The 26,819-nt window shown below is 38.7% G+C and overlaps 1 protein-coding gene across 2 annotated transcripts in view; it reads right to left on the minus strand.

The window, feature by feature from the left end:
- LOC124155630 overlaps positions 1 to 26,819 on the minus strand; it is a 35,350-nt gene that overhangs the window by 4,081 nt on the left and 4,450 nt on the right. For both annotated transcript variants that reach the window (XM_046529626.1, XM_046529635.1), the window contains exons 3-9: positions 21,483 to 21,725; positions 19,830 to 20,047; positions 16,955 to 17,149; positions 13,519 to 13,669; positions 11,767 to 11,897; positions 10,723 to 10,883; positions 6,980 to 7,149 (exon numbers count right to left, since the gene is read on the minus strand). In XM_046529626.1, the coding sequence (XP_046385582.1) occupies positions 6,980 to 7,149; positions 10,723 to 10,883; positions 11,767 to 11,897; positions 13,519 to 13,669; positions 16,955 to 17,149; positions 19,830 to 20,047; positions 21,483 to 21,725 (1,269 nt within the window). The remainder of the gene's footprint in view (positions 1 to 6,979; positions 7,150 to 10,722; positions 10,884 to 11,766; positions 11,898 to 13,518; positions 13,670 to 16,954; positions 17,150 to 19,829; positions 20,048 to 21,482; positions 21,726 to 26,819) is intronic.

Raw genomic sequence — 26,819 nt, forward strand, 5'->3', positions numbered from 1 at the left:
CCGACGAACTCCGACCATTGTAGAGGCAGATATTTATCCAGCAAGTCACATGTACAATGGAGATGAATAATAGTTCTGATATTGATGAGGAAGCAATACTACTAGCCACGTTAATCGACGAAGAGCGAAGGCACAGGTAATTGCTTTTTGATTCTTACCAGCTTCGGTCATACTTAATAAGTAGTTTACAAAATTGCGATATCTATTATAAAAAGAAGCGTCGGATATGGTTTCATGAAATAAATCTTTCTCGAGAGGAGGAAGGAGAATTTCACTCCCTCTACAAGAAGCAAAGGGAGCATGATGAGCGATTTTATTTATATTTTAGAATGGATTTAGAATGCTTTGACCAGCTTCTGCATGCTGTGAGGCACGATATCACGAAGGACTTCACTACTGTCGGCGTCAAAACGATGTGCCGCTGTACTTTGCAAATTTATATTTGGACTTCAGTGCATGCCATAATAATGAATAATATGTCACTTTAAAGAAAATTTTATTCTCAATTCTAATTTATTTTTTATTTTATGAAAAATTAAAAATTTAGACACGCGAGTGCAATAAATGACTCACCATAAAATGAGCCGTTTTGTCAACTTCATGAACTTTGTAACTCAACCTAGGGAAAACTACTATGTCTACAACATTCATCTTCCACAATATGTTGCAAACATAAATATAGATTAATTAAGTGGCCTTTGCGAAGTTTTAAAACGCATATTTTGTTGTAATAAAATATGCGTTTACAGTAAATAAGGAAAACGTTTAAACATTATCTAGTCCTACAGTTTACCCAGAATAAAAAATAAAATTGATAGAATCACGTCTGACTTTATTTTCAACTTTTCTATGATCCGAAAATACATGATTTTTATGTAGTTTAGATTATGTAATGGCATTAAAACAATACGCCGGAGCGAACGAAAGCTGCGTTGCCACGTCTTGCTCGCTAAACTTTAGTTCCTGGTAACCAGCACAGGCCTGGCGCGGCCGCGTTTGGCAACATGACATTAATAGAAGTACACAATTACATACACAAATATAAATATTGTTATAGATTGTGGATCATAGAAAATTTTCAAATAAATTAAGAAGTGTTTCTATCAATTTTATTTTTTCTTTTGGTGTAAACTGTAGGACTAGATAGTATTTAAACATTTTCGTTATTTTGCAACAAAATATGCGTTATAATAATACGAAAAAGCCATTTTATTAATGTACATTAATGGTTGCAACTTTTTGTAGAAGATGAATGTTGTTGACGTAGTAGTTTTCCCTAGGTTGAGTTACAAAGTTCATGAAGTTGACAAAACGGCTAATTATATGGTGTGAGGAGTCATTTATTGCACTGACGCGTCTACATTTTTGAATTTTTAATAACACTAAAAATATATAAGAATTGAGAATAAAATTTCCTGTAAGATGACGATATATATATAATTATGGCATGCACTGAAGTCCACATATAAATTTGCAAAGCACAGCGGCACATCATTTTGACGCCAACAGTAAGTACCGAAGACCTATAGGACCAACAGAGCGTCCAGCAGTTGCACTAAGGTATGCTATCGAAAAAATAGTAGAAGAATTAAAATATCAGTCTATTTATGTACTTTACTCGTTTATAGCTTCGCTAAATAAAATAATGTTATTGAAATCGTGCACAAAATTATGACTTTTGAAAGCATTATTTTCTTCTAATGGATTATTTGTACATGCCAATACAGATATAATTTATATACCAATATTTTGAGCGTAATAACAAGCAAACTTTTACTAGGTTAAAATATTACGCTAACATTTACTTTTGTCAAAAATAACTTTCAAAATTTCATCATTTTGTTTGATTGATGGAACTGGGGAATGGGTTCCTAAATGAATTACTGTAAACAAATACCAGAATATTTAAATTTAAAGATTTTTATTAATTTAAATGGTTAATCGTTTAATGAACAAACATTTACGATTTGCAGTAACTTCCTAGACCTAATGCGCTTATATTTGCAGACTTACGTTTTAATAAGAGAAAACCGAGATATGGATACATTTTATGGCTCATTATTTTTAAACATTAGCCTCAATATAAACCTCTTCTGGTTTATGAATTTTTTCGTAAATAAAGGTACCTACATAGTAAATAAATACGTAGGTACTTCATGGTTCCAATGGTCTATACAAAAGCGTTGTATTTTTACGGCTAATTGGCCTCTGATGTTTCAATCCTATATTTTTTCTATATATTGAGCATATTTGAGCATTTGCTTCGCACACATTGTTAATTTCAGGTAACTAAAATATTGAAATGGCTCAGGCTCGCGAGCAATTTCCAAAAGACAAAAAAAGACTTCAATTGGAAAGTAATGCATGCGTTCTTTGATATTTTATAAACCGCAAATTGAATTATTTCAATTATGAATCACCATCGGAGAAGGTACCTGGACAACCAATTTTTAGCGCTACAATGGGTCGAAATACATTTAACATTTTCCTCAGGTAATTGTCTTCTGATGATTACAAAAGAACTCAGAAGCAAATGCTAAGTCATGCAAATGTTAACAGACACATATTTAGACCGTTTCGTGTTTGCGTAGCCCTATTTCGTCAAGGCAATCCATTGGAAAATTGAAACTTTGTAGGCGTGAGCAAACGCGGCCTGCGGCCAAACTCGACAGGTCGCGTTCGGCCGCCACCGCGGCGGCCAACCGCTGCACAGGCCGCGGCCGCGCCCGCTAGGCCGCTCTGGTGTGTGTGAACGCATTGAACGCTACATTGATAGTTGACCGCGTACCGCGGCCGCCACCGCGGCCGCTCAGGTGTGTGGGAGCCTTTATTCTGAATAAAGACGAAGCTAAAATATCAGTGACCTCAGCCACACCAACTTCAACCAAGCGGTCTACACATACGGAAAGTTCATGGTGAATCAGTACAAAAAGACAAGAGTGGTAATCGCTCCGAGACATTAAGTGAAAGCTCCGGTTGGTTCCAGAATTTAAACGGCAAGCAGGTATTTTCAGTGCGGCGGTATCAGCTGGTGAATCTGCAAGTGTTGATAGCGCAGCCACCACAACATTTTCTGATGAACTCCAAGCTGTTATTGAAAGTGGCTCCTTTCCCCCTCAACTAGTTTTTAGTGTAGATGAGACGATATTCTTTTGGAAAAGAATGCATTCTCGTTCATTCATTTTCAGGGAAGGAAAACCTGGGTCAGGTTTCAAGGCATTTAAAGACTGTTTCACGTAGCTGCTAATGACTCGGAGGACTTCAAATTAAAATGATTTATCATTCATGAACTCCGCTAGCTATGAAATGGCATTTAAAGTAGCATTTTCCTGTCATTTCGATGAGCGACAAAAGGGCCTGGGTGACACAATAGTTGTCTTTAGACTAGTTTGAAAAATCATCAACTGCCGGCAACGCATTACGATCCCCTGAGATAGCAGATGTTAGCCCACCCGCACGACAGGACGGAATTTCGAAAGCACGTAAGAATTTTTTTAAACGTGAATAGAAGTCTTTGAATGCGTGAATACTATCTTTAAAGATGTTTTTAACTACAGTAAACTCTTGATTTTACGAAGCAGGATTTTACGAAGTTTTCGATTATACGAAGTGATATGGCGGTCCCGGTGAAAAGCCTATGCTAAATACATGGCGCTATTCGATTATACGAAGTTTCGATTATACGAAATTTTTTGAATTTACGAACCTCGGCTCGGTCCCTAGGAGCAAATGGCATTCGTTTATACGAACTAAGGCGAAAAATTTGTCAACAAAACTAGTTACGCCGGCGTAAGTAGCTAAAAAATCAGCGCTTCCAACTGTGGTCCATCAAAAGTGCGAAATCGTAAATGATAATGCAACTTTGGAGAGAAATGGGTCGCCAAAAATCTCACTGTGGGAATTTAGGGGGAGTAGGAGTTCAGTTAAAATATCGCGGCTGACATTATGCCCCTATTTACGTGCCTGTTCGTAAACATAGCATCGACAATAATTCGTAGTTTAACATGTCAGGAAGGTCGCGCGGAGTATTTCGTACACCCCTAATTAACCCTTTGCACTGCTGTGAACGTACTTCGAAGATTACTCGACTACTTTTCGCCGAAGCACTTCGAAGGGTCCCTAATCCGGGACCCTTTCCTCGACAAGCTCACCCTCGCTGGCCCCTGAAACTGGGCTATTTTTTAATGCATTACCTGACGCAACCCTGGGTTTCAAAGGGCAAAGGTGCCATGGGGGGAAAAAGAGTGAAGTGCATGTTACTGTGGGGCTGTGCGTCAACCAAACGGGCACGGACAAAATAAGCCCGTTGTCATTGGGAAATTTGAAAGGCCACGGTGCTTAAAACATGTAAAATTAGAAGCCCTCCCCGTTTTTTACCATGCAAATAAAAACAGCTGGATGGCCCGAGAAATTTTCCAGCAAACGGTTATACGTCTACAGAGAAAAATTGCTGGAGAGAACAGCAAAATTGTTTTAATAATGGATAATGCCACCGTTCATAAATACGTGGAAGATCTAAAATTGGCTAATGTTCGAGTCCTCTTTTTACCCCCGAACTCGACTAGCAAGTCCCAGCCCTTGGACCAAGGCATTATCCAGGATTTTAAAGTCCTATACCGGAAGAAGCTTGAGCGGTATTACTTGCGATGGATCGGTATGTATACATTCATCTATTTTGCTCATGTGCGTTTGGATATCGATTTAGATATTTTTATTCATGATTATCATTCTTTCAAATCTATTTGCTACTTTTATAAATGGGAACAGAAATTAATAACATCCCGAAATGGACGTTGATACATGCAATCCGTGCCATAATATCTTTTCGTGTATATATTGGCCCTTGTGAATGAACAACTTAAATATCTTAAGTACTGGGCTCTATTTACCGCCAATTTATGTTTCAGGCTTCTCGTAATGAAGACGCACTTCCAAGTCTAACCATGAACTTTCTTCTCACACGCTTCCCCGTTCTCCGATGCTGGGGTTCTGTCTTTCCAAAGCCTCCCTCCTGCCGCCTTTGGCTGATCTTGCTGACACCCACCTTACGCATCCCAAACCACTCCTTCCCCAGCATTTCCCATTCACTCCCTCCCTAAGGAGACTGAGCTTGTGTGCGTCGCAAAAAAATACTGCCCCCAAAAGTAGACTGAGGCAGAGCTGAAGGCCATTTCCCCACCCTTCTTTGTCCTGCCCCCTTCACCAGTCCTTGTGCTGACCACACTTCTTCCCTCAAGCAATCCCCATCCCACTCTTATTCACCCCACCCACTGGGAACGTTCCCCAATTGTGGAGAAGGGCATGGTTCATCTTTACCTGCAACGGGGGAAGTTATTAACCGGAGAGAGGCGGAAGAAGTATCTTCCACTATCGGGAAAATGGTGCCGCGCTTATAATTGTCTCTCTTCTTCTCAGCTGACTTTTCAATTGAAATTAATTTCTTTGCTCTTTCCACACTATATTTATTTACGATTATGGCGCGACTATTTTTTAGTGCTAAAACTAAGAAAATCTTTTCTCTATGTCAATGATCCTTTGCCTAACTTTCAATACGGCGGAGAAAGGAACACGAAAACTAAATGAGGTGACGGTACAGGTTTTTGCGTGTCATTTTTTGGGAATTCACGCTAGCGAATCAATACTTAACCACGTTGAGAAATGATAAAACGTCTCTTGTAGGAAAACAATCAATGTGGATAATAACGTTTCTATCTATATTTTTCCGATACTGTAAGATGTTTCTCCTGTTGTTTTCCGGTTGGAACCTTGCTCCTGTCGGCATAAAAGGAGAGAAACATACTATATGAACAGGTCACCTCACACCCGGTATGAAGAATACAGTCCTGATGAAGAATTAAGTCTTTTATGGCAACGTCTGCGAAGATGATGGAACACAGTAGTCGGACGGAGAACTCAAACAGAATTTACTTCAAATATTCGCCAGAAGATAATCACATCCTACGTTATTTATGATCGTAATTGAATCTCAGTGAAAATAGAGCACATTCTGCTGAAAATACGAAGTAACTCGAAGTATTAACTTACGAAGGTTATTTTGGAAACGGGCTAAGATCCTTGTTTTTCTTTTTTTTTTCCTCGTCACTGAGCGATAGAGGGCGACATAAATGGCAGTTAGGCCGGCTGCCGCTAAAATTCCGTGGGTGTCAGAAACAAATATCTATCTTTTGCATACTTAATAGTAGCTATTGGCTCCTAACCACAAATTTATTACTGTTAATTCTTATAATAAACATTGCAATTCATTATTTGATTACGTTTTCTAAACTGGTCGGGAATTTCTTTAGCGATCGTTGATGTTGAAGTATGAACAAGAAATGGGAATTTTATGGTGGTATAATTTATTTAACGATTTTTCACATCATAAATCGATAGCAAAAAGCCTTTTCTATGAATTAAACCGAGAATAACCACCGAAAACATTTAAATAAGACCACTAAAGACAAAAAACGGCGGAAGAAACAAAAGCGAACATTTTTTTCGTGACTTATGAAAAAGGTTTGAATTTACGAAACTCGATTTTACGAAGTGCCAATTTTCCGGTCCCACTGACTTCGTAAAATCAAGAGTTTACTGTATAAATATTTATAGAAATAATGTTTTCTAAGGCTTTTATGGGAATATAGATGTTTTAGAGGAAATTCAATACCCAAGACCTATGCTACCAGGAACGTATCCCTATCTTCCCTATGTTAAAACGCTCTCGTATAACGCAAATTCGTATAGCGCAAAGACCCCAAGGAACGCATCCCTTGCGCTATCCGAGACATGGGTGTACTGTTTTGAACTGCAAGTAGTGCAGACATTAATGCTGAATCTCACTCACTCAGGAACAGGATGATTTCAAGTCAAGTCACAATTGATGTATTAAGTAAAAGAACAACGCTGTCCTCATCATCGGCATACAACCAAAAAGAGATAAGAATTAGTACAAAATTTATTCAGTGTCTTTCTGCCTCACCAGCTGCAACTTTAGCTGCCGTACACCATGGCTGATGATGGGATGGGCTGGATAGGGGTGGAGGGACAGTGGTGCTGAGAATCCCCTCACAGTCATCTCGCAACGCTTGCGCAGCCACAGACAAGGTGGTGAACGGGTGGTGCACCTCCTCAATCACCAAGGTCTCCAGCCTGCAAGGGAAGTGAGCCCCAATAGAATCCTCACTATGTACATGTTTGAGTACTTAGTACATATACCACACGTGTTTCCAACGTATAGATGCCACACTTTGAAATGAAGTAAAATATCATTCCTAAAGGAGATTCCACAGCATTGAAGCTTATTATATGATGTTGCGTGCATATTGAAGTATCTCCTACTGAAGAAAGAACCAAAATTGACGCTCTTGGGCACAGTACAAGAAGAGAACTTAAACGTAGAACAATGATGATAACAGAGCGTAGTGTAAATCCACCAAATGCCATTGCTTTTTCATGGAATTTCGTAATAAAGTTCATTTTGTAACCGCCTGGACCGGGACTAAGGTTCGTAATTTTGTAGTAATGTTTCTTTTACCGCAGATTGGATGGGCCTTTTCGTCAGGACCATCGAATTGCTTCACAATAAGGTCGTTCGTATTAACGAGAGTCTACTGTATAAGCAATAACCAAATGCTAATGATAGGTTTCATTGGTATATAAATTATAGTATTACCAAAAATATTTCTCTAAAAGAGTTTTCCAGTGAAGTCAAAACAGCACTAGTGGTGCCCCCATGACCTCGTATACTGGAGACCTCACCAAAGGCAGTAGTAATTCTGATGTAAGTGCACTGCATTTCCACATGTTAACACGTTGCGTACTGGCGTATTTAAATTCCTAGGAACGCCGATTCTGGGTGGAGGTGTTGAGATTGGAAATATGTCTTTGGTTTAAACATGGTTAAAAAGCTAATGTTTAGAAAATAACATTACCCAATCAAATGTTGTGATGCATCAATTCATTATGAATAACGTACTAATGAATACGTATTGTACACTTTAAAATTGATTAGGTTGACGCGCCTAAATGACGAGAATCTTCGTCATCCATCTGAAACGTTCAGGAAAAAAATGACGAGAATTCTCGCCATCCGTACGCAATGTGTTAAAAGAACTGCATGAAAAATAATTCTTTACAGCTAAACTAAGGCCTATTCCATGAAACCACTCTCAATTATACAAAGTCAGCGGGACCGGAAAATAGGCACTTCGTCAAATCAAGATTTGTAATTTCAAACCTTTTTAATAAGTCACGAAAAAATGTTTATTTCGTTCCCACCGCCCTTTTCTGTCTTCAATGGCCTTATTTTACGTTTTTGGTGGCTATTTAAGATATGATTTAAAAAATGCTCTTTCACATTGATTTTATGACGTGATAGATTGACAAAAATTACCGACCCTAAAATTCCCATTCTGCATTGCTTAAATATGATCGATTTTAGTGCTAAGGAAATTCCCTTCCATTTTAAAAAACGTAATCAAATAACATCTTGAGCATTTTTGTATAAGAAGTTAATCTAAGAATTATGAGGTTGGTAGCAAATATAGCAACTACTGCCAACGCATATGATAGATATTTGCTTACAATGCCTACGAAAATTTAACGGTAGCCTGCCTAACCACCATTTGTGACGCCCTCCATCACTTAGTGACAAGACAAAAAAATGAAAACCAGGGTCATAGTCCGTTCTCAAAATAACCTTCCTGGGTTAATATTTGCAGTTCCCTCCGCATTGTCAGGTGAATGTACGATATTTTTAACTAGTTATTTTCACTATGATTCAGTTACAATCATAAATGGGGAACATGCATGGAATTTGTTCATCATCCTAGTTAGTCCCATTGAATAGAAAATTTTCTCACGAGTCCAAATATATAAGCCAAAACTCTCCTGGTACTCCACAAACGTCAATAAATGCTAATTAAAAATGCTCGAATATCGCTTGAAGTCACGTGACCTGAAACGCCTTCTGACGTCATCGCACGGAACACCATTCACTTCGCTAAGAGAGTAGAGTATTAGAGGCTTGAATGCAAGATATTTAAAGTAGAAATTGCAATTATTATCGCCAAATTTGCATTTGAGCCCTCGTACATCGGTTTTCTATCCATTTCCTCAGTCTGTCATCAGTGGATGCCGTTCCGTGACGTCACGCTCCGATGACGTCGTGTTTTCAATCAGCCGATGAAGATCAATTTTTAAAGACTCATAACTCAGCTAAAAAGCATTATTCGTACGCGAAATTTTCGACAAGTACTTTTGAGGTAGAGGCCTTCTTATTCCAGTACTTTAAAAAAATTGTGCATGCTCCCCATTACATAGGGTATAATTTTCTACCCACGAATATTTGAAGTAAATTCTTTTGGGGCTCTCCATCCGGCTGCCGTGCTCCATCATGTCCGAAGACATTAAAACGAAAGACTTTTTATTCGTCATCAAGGCCATTGATGCTAGGAGTGAGGTGCCATGTTTATATAATAAGTCTCTCTTCTTTCATGCCGACAGGAGCAAGGTTCCTACAGGAGAAAAGCTGGAGAAGCATCTTCCGACATCGGGGAAGTAAAGAGAGAAACATCATCATCTGCATTCATTTTTTTCTTAAAACATACGCTTTATCATTTCTCAGCATATTTAGGCGAAGTATTGGTTCACTTGTGTGAATTCCCAAAAATGATACCCCAAAACGTGTACCTAATCTCCCATAGTTTTCGTCTTTCTTCCTCCATCGCATTGAAAATTATGCAAAGTATCATTGGTATAGAGAAAAGATTTTCTTTATGTTAGCACAAAAATTAGTTGCACCATTATCGTAAAATAAATAGTAGCGCGGAAAGGACAAAGCAAATTATTAATTTCTATTGAAATTCTGCAGGGAAGAAGAGAGTCCCTTTTATAATTGCAACACCTCATACCTGGTAGGTATCACTGGCATTAATGACGATGGAAAAGTCTTCGATTGATTCATTGGCAGAGAGGTAGAGGAGAGGTAGAGGTAGGCCTTACCCAGACAGAAACCCGAGAAGAATTTATATTCGATCATTATTTCATTTTTTCTTTCTCCTTTCCATGCTTATATTTATTTCCGTCTATGGCACGCCTATTTCTAGCGCTAACACTAAAAAATCTTTTTTCTATACCAGCATTACATAGCATCATTTTAAATACAGTGAAGAGTAAAACCTGAAAACTAAAGAAGGGAAGAAATGATCAGCCCAAAACACGACTTATTTCTGGCATCATTTAAGTTTGTTGATCATGTTTACAATAGATTGACAAAACAAAATAATAAGCTCATAATTTCAGATTGGCATCAGGTTTTGGCTAAATCCTTTCAAATATTAAGGAGGTTGCTAACTTTTTAATCACATGAACATAAAATAATTGATTTAAAAAAGTAAGTCACTCCTACAAACTGAAAATGACCAAAACTTGGATTTTTTTAAACCAAATACAGTATAACCTCCAATTCGCCCTCCACCCCATCACAATTTTTATTTCCCCCACCGTGTACATAGTCTTCAAATGAATGGAATTGATTTACTTTTCTCTCAATAGCTATAGAAGAACTCTAACCCACGTGAAGAATAAGCATTATTCTGACACTTAACTGCTCTGATGATAATTGTTTAATCGTCATTACCCTCTGACAGCAGCAGCAAGTTACTGTCAACACCCAATGCCATTATATCGGTGAGCTTGCAAAAGAAAACCCGGTTGACTCACTCAGCTCGGGTATGAGGCCAGAAGCAGGCATCAAATGCCGACTGCACTTTGGAGCTGCAGTCTTTGAGGTGTGGCCACGCAGCATCTCGCGCTGATCGGAACACGCCATCCAAGGCACTTCCCCCGTCCACCTCCCCCTTCACTCCACCACCCAATCGCCCCTGAAAAGTCAATTTGTGCATCGATCACACACCAGACACTCTTTGGCCAAGAGTCGAAAGTTTTTAAACGAAGCAGAACTCAACTATAGATAGGAATTAAAATTTAGTTTTGTCTGAATTCTGCATATCCAACCACATTTATAGAATGAAAGTAGGAGCAACACAAAACTTATGTATGTATCAATGATGATGCCATGCAAAAAATTTTATAGGAATGGATTTTCAAAATACTTCAAACTAAATACTTTTCTCCGAAAATATGCAAGACCAAAATATATATACGAATGAATGATGTAATTATAAGTAGAAGACTATCCACATGAGCATTTTCTACGCTTTGAGAATGATTAATATGATTTAAAATTGAACAAAATAACATAATAACAAATAAGTAGACTGCAAACATTGAAGAGGGACTAACAGAAGTCTCAATGTACGAGAGAAAAACGGCAAGAGAACAATGAATTAGGACAATGATGGGGCATGGAAACTAGATAGCTTCTCTTCAACATTTCAATTCAAGAATACAACCAGTTTCACTGTTACGATATAGTGAGGAATACGTGTACATGCTGTGATGATTTAACTATGTAACTGGTGATAGAATCTTGAGGAAGTACAAGGAGTAGACTGATTGCTATGATCATGCATACCTTCCACGAAGTCACGCCTGAATACCATTTATTTCTTTTCATTTTTAGAGAATTGATCTGTTGGAGTAGTGTGAGGTGCAATGGAAGAGAAGTGGGGACGACAGATGAGACCCAACAGAGGTAGACCGTAATGGTATGTATTAGAGAAGAAGTTTGTAAATGGGCCTTGGTAAAGTTAAACATAGGATTCAAGAGGAGGGAATGAAAGTACATATGTACATCCAAATTACCTGGAGTAACTCAGCAATAATGACTGAAGTAGCCACACTTGCTGCAACACAAGCTGGGTCTTGATGAGACGTGAGGCAAATTCTGGATGAATTCGATAAAACTTCGTTCAGGTTGTAGAAATGAGGCACTCCTTGAGTTGGAAATAAGCAAAAAACAGTATGTAAATGGAATCAATACAACAAGGAGGATAATTAAACAAAAAAATTTGCATAACCAACATTTGAAGCATCTGTGCAAACATTTTTCCGAAACCCTGATCACACCACCACAAATCATGCAGTGTCACAGATGTGTGGTTTCCACGGAAACCAGGTCTCAAATGGAGCAGTAGGAATAAGAGTACAATTATGTTATCGCCACTGAAAAGATCGCAGTCTGGCAAAGAAAGCTCTCAATGTGATCAGGAAGCAATCTATAATAGCACTATGTGCAAAAATAATAATGCATTGTTTGATTTGCGTAAAGTATGAACATTACAAGAAATTAAAGTGAAAGTTTGGATTATCTGTATTTTCTGATTATTCGTGCTGCCTCTTCCCATCATTAACCCAATAATCTGGAGTTTGCAGCAATAATTACTAAAATATTGAGTATTTTGGTAGATTAACCTATGTAAAGCATTTCTACAGGAAAGCATCATGCCCAAACATCACTATTAGCGTCTTATATCTCTTCTTGGATCCATGGGATCACAGAATTAATAATCTATGCAAGATTAAAAGGAGAAAGAGTGCAAAAAGGAGTAGGCAATGTCTATTATCACCAGAGCTTAAGGGGGGTGTCCACCCTATTTTGTCCCTACCCAAGATGATCAAAGTGGGAGTGAGTGACGATCCAGCAACAGAATGTCTCCATGAATTCGACCGCTCTGTAGACACTCACTTTGAGTGCTCAGACTTTTTTTGTGATAAAGGTAGTGGCTTATTTTTCAAATTTTTCTCAGATTTTGGACATCAACCTCTAAAATCATGCTATGGGAAGTAGAATCAATAAGCTTATAAAATCAGGTTGACTGTTTAACATTTAGAGGTGTCTCAAGAGCACTTCAAGCAAAAAGAACTGATTTTTTTCAAATAGACGAAAATACATAATTTCTCAGGTCAGTGGCGTCAACTAGGAATATGCTTTGGGGGGACGAGGGGCCTTGGGGGCGACTCTCCCCCCTCCCCCCATAATCAATCAGGGTACGGGAAAATTTGTGAAAAATGACATGCCTGGAAATGCATTACACATCATTTTGGTACTTGAAATTGAACTTTAGGTAGATTTAGCTATTATATGCTACTAGGCAGTAGTTTTAAATAATTTTTTAATCTCTCCGAGGCTTTGGGGAGGATCTATCCCCTCATCCCCCCCCATATTTACGCCACTGTCTCAGGTTATAATGAGAATTAACAGAACTGTGTGATAGGAAACTGAGAAATATGTACACTGCATGTATTATAGTTCCTGTGTGGTATTAATATGGCTTTCCTTGCTTGCTTTATGGTGGAAAAGTTCTTTCTTCCTAGAGGAGGGAACAGCAAATAATCTTTACCAGAACAAATAAACATTGAATTTCATCATGCCATAGGGAATTTTAAAGCTAATTGCAATAAAATATTTGCTACTGTTAATACAATAAAGCAGTTCATAGTTAAATGGAGGCACAGATACTGAAAGGTCGTAAATTTGAATTTAATCAATTTGTTTTTTCATATCAGCCTGGCTGACAGCAGTGACAAGGGTTGGGTTTTCAAAAATGCATTTACCAAGAACTATAGACTGGGGAAGGGAGCCATTATCCAGATATGTAGATTCCTCTGATGCCAACTTTTTGGAAGCAGTGAATTGAACAGCCTCCTTCCAAACAGCATGAGCTGCATCATGAGGAAAACTGGAAAAGTTCGCCTTGGATAGAACCTATCATGAAGAAAATAAACAACAGCATTAGGAAAAAATGAACTGTAACCTTCATCAAAGTATAAGTTAAGCAAATCTTGATCAAGTTTAGTTAAAATATTAATTATATTAACTTGGAATTTTCCGCAAATCTAAAAAGACCCAAGCAATGATGGATACATACATACATACATCTTTTAACGCATCTTTCAAGTGAATGGGCAAAGATAAAAATGGGGATAGAAGACAACTAAGAAATAGACAAACACAGTCGACAATAAAAGTGAGAACAATTTCACCGAGTTGGATGAATTCACAATCTAAGACATGCGACACTAGAGTGGTCCTAATTTTTTAAGTTTTTGAATTTCTTTTAGACATCCCCAAGTTTGTTCCATTTGGTGAGAAAATAAATGGTGAAAGTTATTTTTGCGATTGGATACCAGGAAAGCATGCTGCATCGCAATTTAAGTTTTGAAATTTTTGTATTTTTGGGTGTTTTTCGGGCTTAACTGAAGATGATGTCACCCTCGGATTATTCTATAACTTTTCTGTTTTTTACAATGACTCGTTAGACATTTGTAGCGTATCACCTCAAATATCTTTCATTTCTGTCCTTCAGTTCCCAGGATTTCACACCAAGAGTGAGCGCGCACTACCTCAGGCAGACATTTTGGGTGGCACGTGGGTTGCGTATTCTTGACTATACACTGCAACCTCGATAAAATGAAACCCCACGGTTCTTGAATAAACTCTCACTATAGTGGATTGTGGCTTTACTAGAGGCGGAGAAAGTAAGAGCAAATAAATCCATTGTCAACACTTATATAGGAACAGGATTGGTGCAGCAATGGAGACATTTCTATCCTATAAACTTAGGCATAAATCCTGACAAAAGGTGATGTTTTTGTTGCATTACTAAATTTCCTTACCTTAATAAAAAACTAGCCATTCAATTTATAAGCACCGTACTAAATAAAAATCATGCAAAGCATTGCTTTGTCAACATTATCCCAAAGCACAACTGACAAAGCCAATTTTCAATGTACGTTGTGCATTTCTGTGATCAATTTATAATTTTGATATTTTCCACTGAAAATTCAAACTATTACTGATAAAACGGTACCGTGGTTATTTACCCTATTGGAAATATTCAATTCCATTCAATTGAAATTTGTCACTTTTCAATTGAACGGAATGGAATACATATTTCCAATTGGTTAATGCCTCAATTGCTTCCATAGGTGTGTGTTTATTGTTCCCGTAAATGTCGTGGTAGTTATGTGAAATAACGTATCGCATTTGTTCCTGCAGATGAAAAAGGTGAAGGGTGGCAGAACGATCTTGCCTCGGAAGACTTTTTCTATCATCCAATGTTATATCTTCATTATCTAAACTAAAAAGTCAGCCAAACATTCTTAATGATGTTATTGAAATTGCCTGTGTTTAAAAAAGTTCCATTATTAGTGTTATACCCACGACGTCATTGAAAGAATACATTGAGTGTATCCACGGCACTGCAATAAAAACGATTTGAATTAAAATTGGTAATATAAGAAAAGATATTAACTTGATATTATTTCATGAAAAATATAATGCAGACATTATGCTGATGTCACTTAAGTAAAACAAAAGCAAGCTGCAAGAAACTGCGACTAATATAACACGCATGGGTAAGATATGCAACAAAGAAATGAAAAAGCACACGCTTCTGATGGGCCAACAAAACTTACAAGCATGAATTTATTGATTTAACATTATCAACAATTGGTCTGAGGTATGAAAAAGAATGCAGAATTTTTTTAATTAAATAAACTAAAAGACAAACATCAGTTTTCACATATGTCATCGCTAACAGTGCATTACCTTCCTCCCTCAGGATATCTAACACAACAAGCTGCCGTGTCTTCTCTGATCACATGTTTCTGCATAGAATCCTTAGTGGTTCTCTTTGGACAAACGAAATTCTCCCTCTTTTCTGTTTTCATATTCCTCCTCCCCCCTTACGAAATAACTCTCTGCTTCACATTCCACGATTCCGTCTCTCCATCTCTCAACGCGCTTCCTTTAATTGACTGACTCACACGATGAAAGTATCGCTGTTGCACCCTTCAGGTAAACTTAAGGTCAGGTTGGGCTGAGCTTTCATCAAAATGCTTTTCTTCGACATAAATTCTAAGCCATAATAGCCTAAATTTTCTCGGATGGTAAAAAACTATTTGAATCAATTCCCATCAGCATTTCTCATGAGGGCTTTGGAAATGTAGGAAACATTCCTCAAATAGAAACCGTGCACAGTCCTCCTTATTACCACTATCGTGAATTTGTCGACGAAGATCTTCGGCCTTCCCAAAATACGATCCCTCTTCTGTGCCGAACCACTTGTGTTCTCCTTTTCACAATCCTTCTGTTTAGCGGCGATTCTTTTCACTGATATCAAGCTGATTCCAGGGCAATCAGACACAGTTTTGTACATGGAACATCTTTTGTCCATACTTTTTTTCTGTTTTGCAGCAAATTGCACTCAATACCATGCATGAAATCATGATTTACCGAGGGAATCTGCTCTAACAATAGTCCAATCATCCCTAAAGGCAAACTTTTTAAAGCAACCAGTGAATGATTCATGAACTGCTAGGGTATTGTGCGTCACGATGCACGATGTGGTAACTGCACACGGCTTCGAGAGACTTTCTCTTTTCTGTTGCTTTGTTTTGGCCTGCCTCACCAGGCAGGGAAAAGGCGACAACCAGAGCTCATTACAAAAATAAATATCAAAAGATATTGAATAAACTGCTTACATTTAATGTGTATGATCTACGTACATGCATTACTAACATTCCACGGAAGACAACAGTACCAATCAATTTTCAATTGACCCACTGGTTTCGAAGTTAGCAGAGGTTTGCGTTGTTTACAACAACTCCATTGATTTTAGTGGTATAAACAATTTGTTTTCGGCAAACTGCTAATAATAGACGTGGCTTGTTTATATTAAAATTGCAAGTTATAGGAACGAAAACTACGGGAATGCCAAGTGCTCAAAGTTAGGCAACTTAATTTTACGTGCAAAAAAAGGTACCAATGAAGTACAGGAAATACTATTGAGCCAAAGATTTTTTAAAGTACATGATACAATGTAGAAATAAATTTTCTTTCGTATGCCTGTTTTTGCATTGAAATTGATTGCTTCATTTAGACGCTAGATCTCCTCAAACTCGGGTATCTTGCTTTTTTTTTACAGACAGTACCCTGAAATGCCTTCCCTCCTCATCCCTAATAGTATCAATGAATGTCTTTCCTCACCTTGCGAATAATGGGCGAAGAGATGTGTGATTTTCCTTCTGATGCCTTTTTAACACCAGTAGTGGTCCCAGCTTCTTTTTTGACCTCCCCTGCTTCTCCAGACGCTAGTGTATCAGACCACGTCTTGAGTCGAGCAGCAAAGTCCAACTCATCCACAACACCACCCCAATGGATCACAGAATCCAAGACCAACAACTGCGAGAACAAAAAGATATCACAGTGAAACACTTTAAAATTGAATATGTAGTTAGGGACTAAGATTAAGGTAATTTCGATTCATCGTTGCACCCAATAGAGGGGTTTCATAAAATGAATCTGCTTTCAAACCATCATCATCATCAGTTAATAATCTGGAGATTGGTTTGATGCAGTGATTCAATCAAATCTACATTCAGCTAATCTTATAACACTACAGTTAACTCCTGATATTACTAATTTCACAGGACCAAAAAACCAGAGGTTTGTAATAACGAGCTTTGAAAGAGCATTTACTTTAGGGATCATCTCAAAGAAACACACCTTGCCAACATTCCTTTTCTCTTCAATCTCTTATACTTACATTCCTACGTACTTGCTTCAATGAATGTTTTAACTCCGGAAGAAAAATTTTAGTACAGCTTTTCGAAAGAGCCAAGATCATCAGTCATGTCCGTGGACGAGTAAAAATTAGTAAAAGTACAATCTTTTACCAATTACAATTGAGATGACTTTTACAGCTATAAGATGCAAGTTTAATGTAGCAAGGACAGTGTCCTAACTTACTGTCAGTCCTAAATATCACAATTTAGAGGAAATCATCATTTATGGGGAACATGATGTCCGTGGACGTCATGTTCGTGAACTCCGCAGTCCATAAACATAACATATGGTAACGTACATGATGATACACTATGACTAGTTACAGAATATCCAATGACAAATAAAACAAACTTTTTCTTGTGAGCATACACAATATTCCTCTTCTGCTGTGTCCGTGGACAAATACATCATGTCCGTAGAAAGCACAAAAGTAAAAATTTAAAATAAAAAAATACAGTGCAAATAATACTAGCGATCTCTGCCATTTACGTCACATCGTATTATTATTGACACACTTTAATTACACAATTTTGGTTCTTACATTTAAGCAAAAATTAATTATTCAAAAGTTTGCCTGTGGAAAATCTACGTTTTTTGGAGATTGACCCGGAGGATTTTGGGGATAGAGCACGAGGAGAGCTTAAACATAGTGCATTGAATGTGATGCTGTGTTGCGTATATCCACCTAAATGCCATTTCTTACCCGTGGAACTTTGTAATAAAGATCATTTCATAACCGCCGGGACCGGGACTGAGACTCGTAATTTTGTAACAACTTTTCTTTTCACTACAGATTATAAGAGACTTTTCATCAGAACTAATGATTTACTTCATAAAAATGAGAATTTCATAATAATGCTGTTCGTATTAACGAGAGTCTATAGTATTAATTCTTCTGCTTGGCATTCACTCTTGAACCTCTGGCACTTCATATGTTGCACGTAATAGAATGTTCTGACAATTAGAATGCCATTTTCCATATTTAACATAATTAAGAGATTGTATTAGTTCGACTTCGATTGATTTGTTCAATTACTTTTCAATCTATCTAGCCTCAAAATAAAATCATTGGTTGCATCAGAATTAGAATCACAAATTGACAATGACTATCTTTGCTTTTTTTCCACGCATAAAGATATTTACATATATGGGTCCAGCAACAAGAGCTGTCACCAGTGGTGTACATAGTTAGGAATTTTGTTCAGGGGGGGGGGGATCCAAATCCCGGGGGGGGGGGGGGGGGGGATTTTTGAAAAACAGGGTACTAAGTATAGGTTTTTAAACTAATTTTAACACTTTTCATAATGAAAAAAATTCACTTTTCAAAGGAATATTTTGCAAATTCATGATTTTTCAATACTTTGTTTTCTTATATGAAGGAAAATAATTGCGTTTCTATATTTCGGAGGGGTCCAGACCCCCCTGATACCTCCCTGGCTACGCCACTGGCAATCACTAAAATTCATTAAAAGAGCAAGTCATTATAATCCCTCACCCAGCATTGCAAATCACTCTTTGTTTATACTATAAGTAAAGTAAAAGTATACCCCTTACACAATTCAAGTAAAATCTTTCTTGTGTAGTAGAGTCTAGTATCAACAAAATATGATTATACAAAGGAATTTAGTTGGCCTCTTGGATTGACGCCCTCAGACTAACCCCTGAATCTCACGCATTACCAACGGTTTCTCTACTTCACACACCAGTTCCCCAGAAATTTAAACGCTAGAAAGAGCAAGGTCTCCAATCTTACAAACATGAATGGCATAGCATTCAAAGGAGCTACATATTCCATTTAGGAAAATCATTAAATTTTAGACTGCCCCAGGTTCGACACAAGAAAATTTTCCATTTGCAGGCACCATTCTTCAGCCTAAAATCCACAAGAAATGAAGATTCTATGGACCAAAAATTCTCCTTATCCTCAGTGAGGCAATTTAAAGTTAATATGTCCCCATGCTGGGAGAAGATACAGAGGTATGCAGTTGAAAGGTAGGGAAAAAAAAAATTTGTGAGGTTGCTCACGGCAAGGATGACCCATACGGCTCCTGACTGAAATTCGACACCGACTGTTTTGAAGATATGACCCTTTGTTCTCCTTTGCTTGCACTTGTGGCCAGTTTAGCCATTCCAAACATTCACTCCCCTCCTCTGAAACCACAGCAGCCCCTAGGTGCATTAAAAATGAATGATGGCTATTTCGGTCGTTAAATTCATCCCCAAAATCTTTAAAAATAATGAAGAGTTACTCTGATAGATTACGAAGCTAATGTAGCAATTAATTGTAGACTCAAACCATGATTTCTGAATGAGAGGTCCAATCTCCACGGCTCCAACGAACTCGGTGGCCATCTCGAATGATTTGATCATGCTGCAGGAGGGGCAGCACAGTGGCGCTACCGTCCGTCGAGGTGGTCTTTCCCAGAGGGCAGTAGTGAAACATGCACTCGTCTCGAGAGAGGAACTCAGTTGCCAGGCCAATGCTGTCTCCAACAACAGCGCCAAATAACAAACCTAGGAGATGAAAATAGGGGGGAGTGACTAATACCTACAGACAGGAATGTTTTGGTGTATTGCTAGAGAGAAGAGTGGTATTTTGAAACTAGATACTATTCGGTAATTTCAACTGAATACATCAAAATTTTTACAATGTACACATCCAAAAGCATTCGCGTGAGTATTAACACATTACCATGAAGGAAAGGTAAATTAGCACAGTACTGGATGAACTCATACAACAGTGAAACTAGAACTACAATAAAATGAAATTTTAGTTTGAATGGTACCAAGTTTAAAAAAATATAAACCACTTCCTCGAATTAAAGCCCCATTCTATTGATAGTGGTTTTATTTCTCATAAATACACATCAAAAACTTTATATCATTGGTGAAAGAAATTTGGAGGAGTTACTCATTTCAAATTTTTGTTGCCATCACTAATCCACAGAAAGGGTGACAGTAAATGAAAAAATTCACTAAAATGTTTCATAACTTATTAATTTAATTACACTCAAAAATTAAAATCTACGACTTCAACTAGCATGATATTGTGTTTAAATCAATCAATCTCGACTCATGGTTGAGTTTTAATTATAGTTTCACCATTATGAAGTATTCACTTGTAGGCAAAGTTTAGCTGTAAGTCTTTCATGAGTGAATATCAGAGGAAACTTGAGTTCTGACATCAAAAAAGTACTCCATTCCCCATCCATGAAGACAAGAACTGATTAAGCATAAAAGGCAGTGGGTGCAGCTTGGTGTCCTGGTTGTCCTCATTATTTTCGATTCATCTTCGTGACGACAGTGGAGATGTTCATGTGTGCTGTCATTCTACTACCATGAACAGCAAGAGCCCCTTTCACGTGGCCGGCCACTAGAAGAGTTCAACTATCTGGTTCAAAGCGTTAAAAAAATGCTCCTGTGAGCAAAATTGATCTGCAAATTTTTCTGCTGCACAAATGCTACTATTGCATGAATCAGTTTTTATAAGAGTGTCCAGACCATAGACTCAACTAATTGTAAAATGTTGTAAGCATTGATTATATTTAGCTTTGTAAGAGGTGCCTTCCGTATTCCTTGCCTCACTTTGTCTTTCCTCCCTAATGTCAGCATTTCCTCCTCCTCCTCCCTCTTGTTCCCACGTTCCCAACCACCCAACCCCTGACAATGTAAGGCAAGCCTGTGAATGGGGTCTTCCTGTGCACTCGACCCAAGAGTGGAAATGCTGACGAGAGAAGTCGGAGAGTACGCTGGGCAGTCGGTGTGTGTACATGACCGAAGGAAGAATAAAGTGTGATTGTTCCTCAACATGTGACTTCTTCCTTTTTTCTGTGCGATTTTCCCTACCAATCCCCGCGTGACGACGACGAGAGGGCTATGGCGACTTACAGCTTGTCTCATAGTCTACCACATGGATTCCTGGGACCAATCAGTATTTGGGGCACAATACCTGCAACCCTATCCCTGAGTTCGAGAGCGTCGAGGGTGGAGGAGCCGGGAGGAGGGAAGAGGGGCGTCCTCAGTCCAACAGCCGTCTGCATGGCCACCTGTCGCCCCCCTTGCTGCAGTTCCACGTACTGCTCCTTGGCCCCCACTCCCGACCCACCCGACCCCACATGACCCACAGGCATGCCAAGGGCACTCCCATGGGCTCGAGGGAACACCAGCTTCCTCGGCCTCGATCCCTCCTCAACTGGAAAAAGGAATATATACAATTTTAGCATGGCAATTGAAAACCCACTGCCACAGAATATGAATCAGAATGCAGCCAGGTATTTCCTCATGCAGACAAACCCCATATCAATACGGCAAGGAAGAAGCCAACAAAAACTGTGAGAAATGGTACATGACAAATATGGTTAAAATCATTACATTTCCTTGGCCACCATTACTTCACAACAATCCTATTATGAGGCTGTTTTTGCATTTCCTCAGGGACAAAAACATTGGGTGTAAGATGCCCACGACTTGGAGAAGAAGGGTATTCCAGGTTGAGCATTTAATGCAGCCCAATCTGCATTTATAGCCTTGGAACACTTTTTGATTGTCAACTTCTGGAAATTAGGACAGCAAGTGTTGTTCCAATGTGTAAAAGGAGCAAGTGAAGCGGAGGAGGCATGAGCGAGGGAATGGCAACGCTTCCTTCTCCTGTGCTCTTCATCCAAGTGAACAACAGTTTCAACTGCACTGCAGTTCCATCAGGGAATTTCCTCTTCTTCTTGTCAGTGCTAGCATACCTGACAAAGATTCTGTATCACAATTTAAGGCAGCTAATGAAATATTTTGTTTCAACATATTATATGCCCTGACACATTTCTCACACCAAGCAATCCATCCTCATCAGTCATTCAATTGATGTCTTCCTCCCCTCACAATTCTAGCCAACAATCTAGAGAGCAAGGGAATGGAAAAAAGAAGACATCAATTTGTCCATTGGAACAATCTTGGCCACAAACCCACAAAGACAAGCACGGTATTTACCCTGCCTAAAGCCTCACTCCAAAACACAAGGCTTCCAGTAGCAGCTCCAAGATAACACAAGTTCAGTTTGCCTCTGAAAAATCATTGCATTCTCCCAATCACAATCATTTCCCTTAACCCTCCCTTGGATATTACCTTTTTCCACCCCACCACTCCTGGGCCCTCCGCTCCCATGTAAATCACCAATAATTACCATTCCATGTCAACGACATGCAGCTGGCCTTGCTGAGATGCAGACATTATGCTACGGCACACATGAGTCCACTAACCCACGAGCCACCAGTACCCCATAATCTCCTTTTCATCCCCCCCCCCCAATTTTCCTTCCTCATGGTCCCCATATCTCGATAACCCTCTCAGATGCCACTAATACTGCCCGCATGCAAAACTACCAAAAAATTATAGAATAATGACTTTCACCAAATTTATAAGAGATTTTCAACTACATAATATGTACAGCATATTTTCATTTCTTTTCAAACCAATTTTTTAACTTTTAAACTAACTTAGAACCAATTTCAGACTAATTTTCTTCAGCAATTGAATTACAGAAAAGATAGCAAAGTCGGTGGCCATCATTCTGATGAAGAAAGTGAAACACTGCTTTAGTGACACCATTTAACTGAAATGCTAACACAAATGAGGGGTGAAAATGGACTGCAACACATTTGATTATGTGAAATCATCAGCCATCCTCTACAATTTATTCAAGAGGTGCAAAGCCCAGAGGTTCCGACAAAATCCTGAGGAATGTGCATTACCTTTATCTCCCAATGCTTCCATGGTTACTCAGCTAACACCTTCTAACCTCAGGAATTGCACGGCCACTGAAGCAATTCTACAGTTTGGCTTTCAACCCCAAAAACACATGGTAACCATTGGCAAGGTGTGAGCTTGCTTGCAGCCAGTCACAACCTATTTCTTCTTATGAATCAAGGAACAGGGATTTGGTTTATTAGCCCTTTCCTGTATCTTTCTTTTAGTCCTTTAAGAGACTCTAGATTCCATATTCTGAAACTTATGCCTTCCATAAGCTTTTTAAAGCTGATCTTTTACCTCGAAGACTAAAGATTATGGTCCAAATCTGCAGATGTCATGGGAAGCTGCATTTGAATTACCTCACGATTCCCTAACAAATATTTTCTTTTCCCTATTGACTTTTTGGCGCTCTCCTACCCATCATTGCATAACAGTTTTGCTCAGCTCGGCCAATCACAGTCAACTTCACCTATGTATGATTCAAGATTGACTGGGAAATGGATACAAATCAAAGTTTTTTCAAGGTAGGTACTCTGAGAAGAGTAATTAGTTTTTCCACAGTAGAAACAGGATAAAGCTGACCTCAAAGCAGAAGAATTAGCCCATATAATTTGCTGGAAGAAAGAAAATATAACTAATGGTTGATGAAGCATAGATGCCATACAATATAACATTATCAGAACTTAAAAAAACAAAAAATGTGTAGAATGGTATTACAATTAAATTTGTTTAGTTCTGAAGGCAAATTTTTTAATGTGTCATTCCATGTCACAACCGTACGCCCTTATCTAGCCAAAAACACAGCAGGTACTTCGATTCATGCATCGTGACATAAATTTTCCCTGACACCATGGACGAGATTCCGTAAATTTTCCCTGACTCACTTCAAACATCCTGACCTTTCCCCCAAACCCTGCTCATTCTACAAACTGAGACACTACCTCACTTCCCCTTTCCCATGAATAAGCTGTGTCAATTTGCTACAGTTTAATAATTTAAAGTCAAACGCAACTGAGACTCTTGAATTCACAGATTGAAATGGATTATCCCAGGTGGACAACCCAAATCAAAATCCTTGAAGTGAAAGGTGGCTCAGAAAAAAAACTGGCCCCACGACCCTGAATGTGTGACATTCATATGCCCGTGGCCTGGTTGAGCTTTTCCCTCACTGATCCAAACCAGTCTACAGGTTGAATCCCTGTGTGAGTCAATGATACCCAATTTTCCTACTCTCTCCTATATGTACTTGTACCTGTTGTGATGCACGAACAATGTATGTACATGTTACTAATACCTTTTTCCTACTTCAAAACTTCATTGCTATCTCATTTTGGCCATTTCTTATTCCTTGAGATCCGTGAAATTCGCGAGACGCGATATTAGTAAATAAAAACGAAATTTTGCGTTTTTTGCTATATTAGGTGAATTAGCGACGAATTGGAATCTAATGAGTCATAATCTATTAAAACCTAAACCTTCATTGTTTAACGCTGCTGACGTTCACTCGATATTTGATTTCGATTCCAAGGTCATTTGGTTTGTTTTGTCTCGCGCATATTGAATTCGCGTTATATCGCGCACTGTAGTGATATCTCCGCCGGAATTTGCCGTTAAATTAATCACGGCCTCTCTCTTCGCTTCACATTTATCACTCCTGAAATTATCGGAAATGTATAGAATGACGAGCTTTCTCTCCAGAAGAATTAGATATTCTGAATCAATAAAGTCCTGAAAGAAATTTCACGTGGCCGCGAAAGAGCGTAAATATAAGCTCACGTGCACGGCACGCGTCAATGCCGAGCAGTAATTCCGGTGACTCACCGTACGGTGAAACACCATTATTGGATAACCTGTTGCAGGAAAAACTAACGTTTGGGTCTAACTTAACAATATTGTCGACTTAAACACGGCCGCTGGTTAGGAGCGGAAGGCCGCTTTCAGACGAGACGACTTTCCGCCGGCCGCCGTTCACGGCACGGCACACGGCGTGGCGAGCGAGTCGTCTCGTCTGAAAGCGGCCTTAACTGCACGCCGTCGTGCCGTGAACGGCGGCTGGCGAAAATTCTTATCCTCAGAAAGCGGCCTCGATGTAGCACTGCCATTTCACGCCGTAGACGGCGCACCGTCGTGCCGGTGACTACTGCGGCCGTCGATAGCGCCGTGCCGTCAACGGCGGGATTCGTCTCGTTTGAAGACATCCTTAAAAACCTATTGGTATGTGAAAGTACGAAGCGCTAGCAGTTGGGGGAAGGGAAGGAAGGAACAGAAAGGATAGGAGGAGAGGGGGTGCTAATTATTAGCGGACGGATCTTCGGACATTTGGTGATAAACTGAGCTTCAATGGAAAAAAAATCATTTCAACACACCCCCAGCTCAAGTTTATTTGTATCCGATTGTGTTTAGTTATGCATGCTTCTTTCACGGCCTATCTTGACCGATTGGCAACAGCTGTAATCAATGCTGAGCGAATTTGTTGAACCTACCTTCCCTCGGCACCTAAGTGAGGGCTATCAAAAGGGAGCCCATGGCAAGAAAAATTTTGGTATACATACATTACTTATGGTTATACCATAGCTACCCAGCACTCAGTTTAAAAACATTGTCATGATTGGTTGTGATTCGCGCTTAGGCTATTTTTAATCATGGCTACAGCTTTATATATCAAACAAAGGAATGGAATTTTAAAATTCCAAAAACATAGTGTAACCATTCATACCAGGGCAAGTGAATTCGGCTCAGAAGGATTTTATGCGAAATACAAAATATTACTGTGTAAATTTTGGGATAAAAGACTTGAATCTGAAAGACATGACACCTTGTTAAAGCACATTTATTGCGATACACATAAACGTGCGGAAGAAAGGGGACCCGCAAAATGACAGCAATCACTTGAACAGACAGTTACTCAGTCAAAGAAAGTGAAGGAGGCAAAAGAGGAGTTTGTTGTCACTATTACATAAGCATTTTTAAATGCTGGAATTAGTGTAGAAAAACTTGATAGTCCAAAAATTTGGGAAAGGCTCTAGAAGTACATACATGAAGGGTAGTGGGGATTTGCCGTCTGCCGATCATATTTGCCAAGAATACATTCTGATTATAGGGAAAAAGAAGCAGGAAGGGCTTAAATATTGTGTTATTGGTCTACATCAATACAATGAAACCAAAAACAAATTTCAGTATGTACTATTTGGTCAATTTTTGCTCCAGTTATCCTCACAAAGACAATCAAGTGAAGTGTTCATGGTGCACCTTTTCTTACTCAATCTATAATATTAATGCTTGAACCATTTATATGTGTACCTTGAACCATTTCTTTCATTTGGTTTTATCAGAAATTTTATTGAACTTTATGTAAAATGCAAATGCAAAAATATAAGCAATCATGAAAGGTGCACCAAAAAATAATAAAAACACGTAGAAAGGTGCAAACATTTTCACACTATGATAGCACCGGCAAGATTTTCTATAACACCAAAATCAGATAGTTTTAAAACGAATTTTAGCAAAAAATAAAACCACTTTCACGGATCTTTACTGATTCCCAATC

This window comes from Ischnura elegans, chromosome 1 (assembly GCF_921293095.1).
Source record: "Ischnura elegans chromosome 1, ioIscEleg1.1, whole genome shotgun sequence".
In the NCBI taxonomy this organism is placed as follows: domain Eukaryota; kingdom Metazoa; phylum Arthropoda; class Insecta; order Odonata; family Coenagrionidae; genus Ischnura; species Ischnura elegans.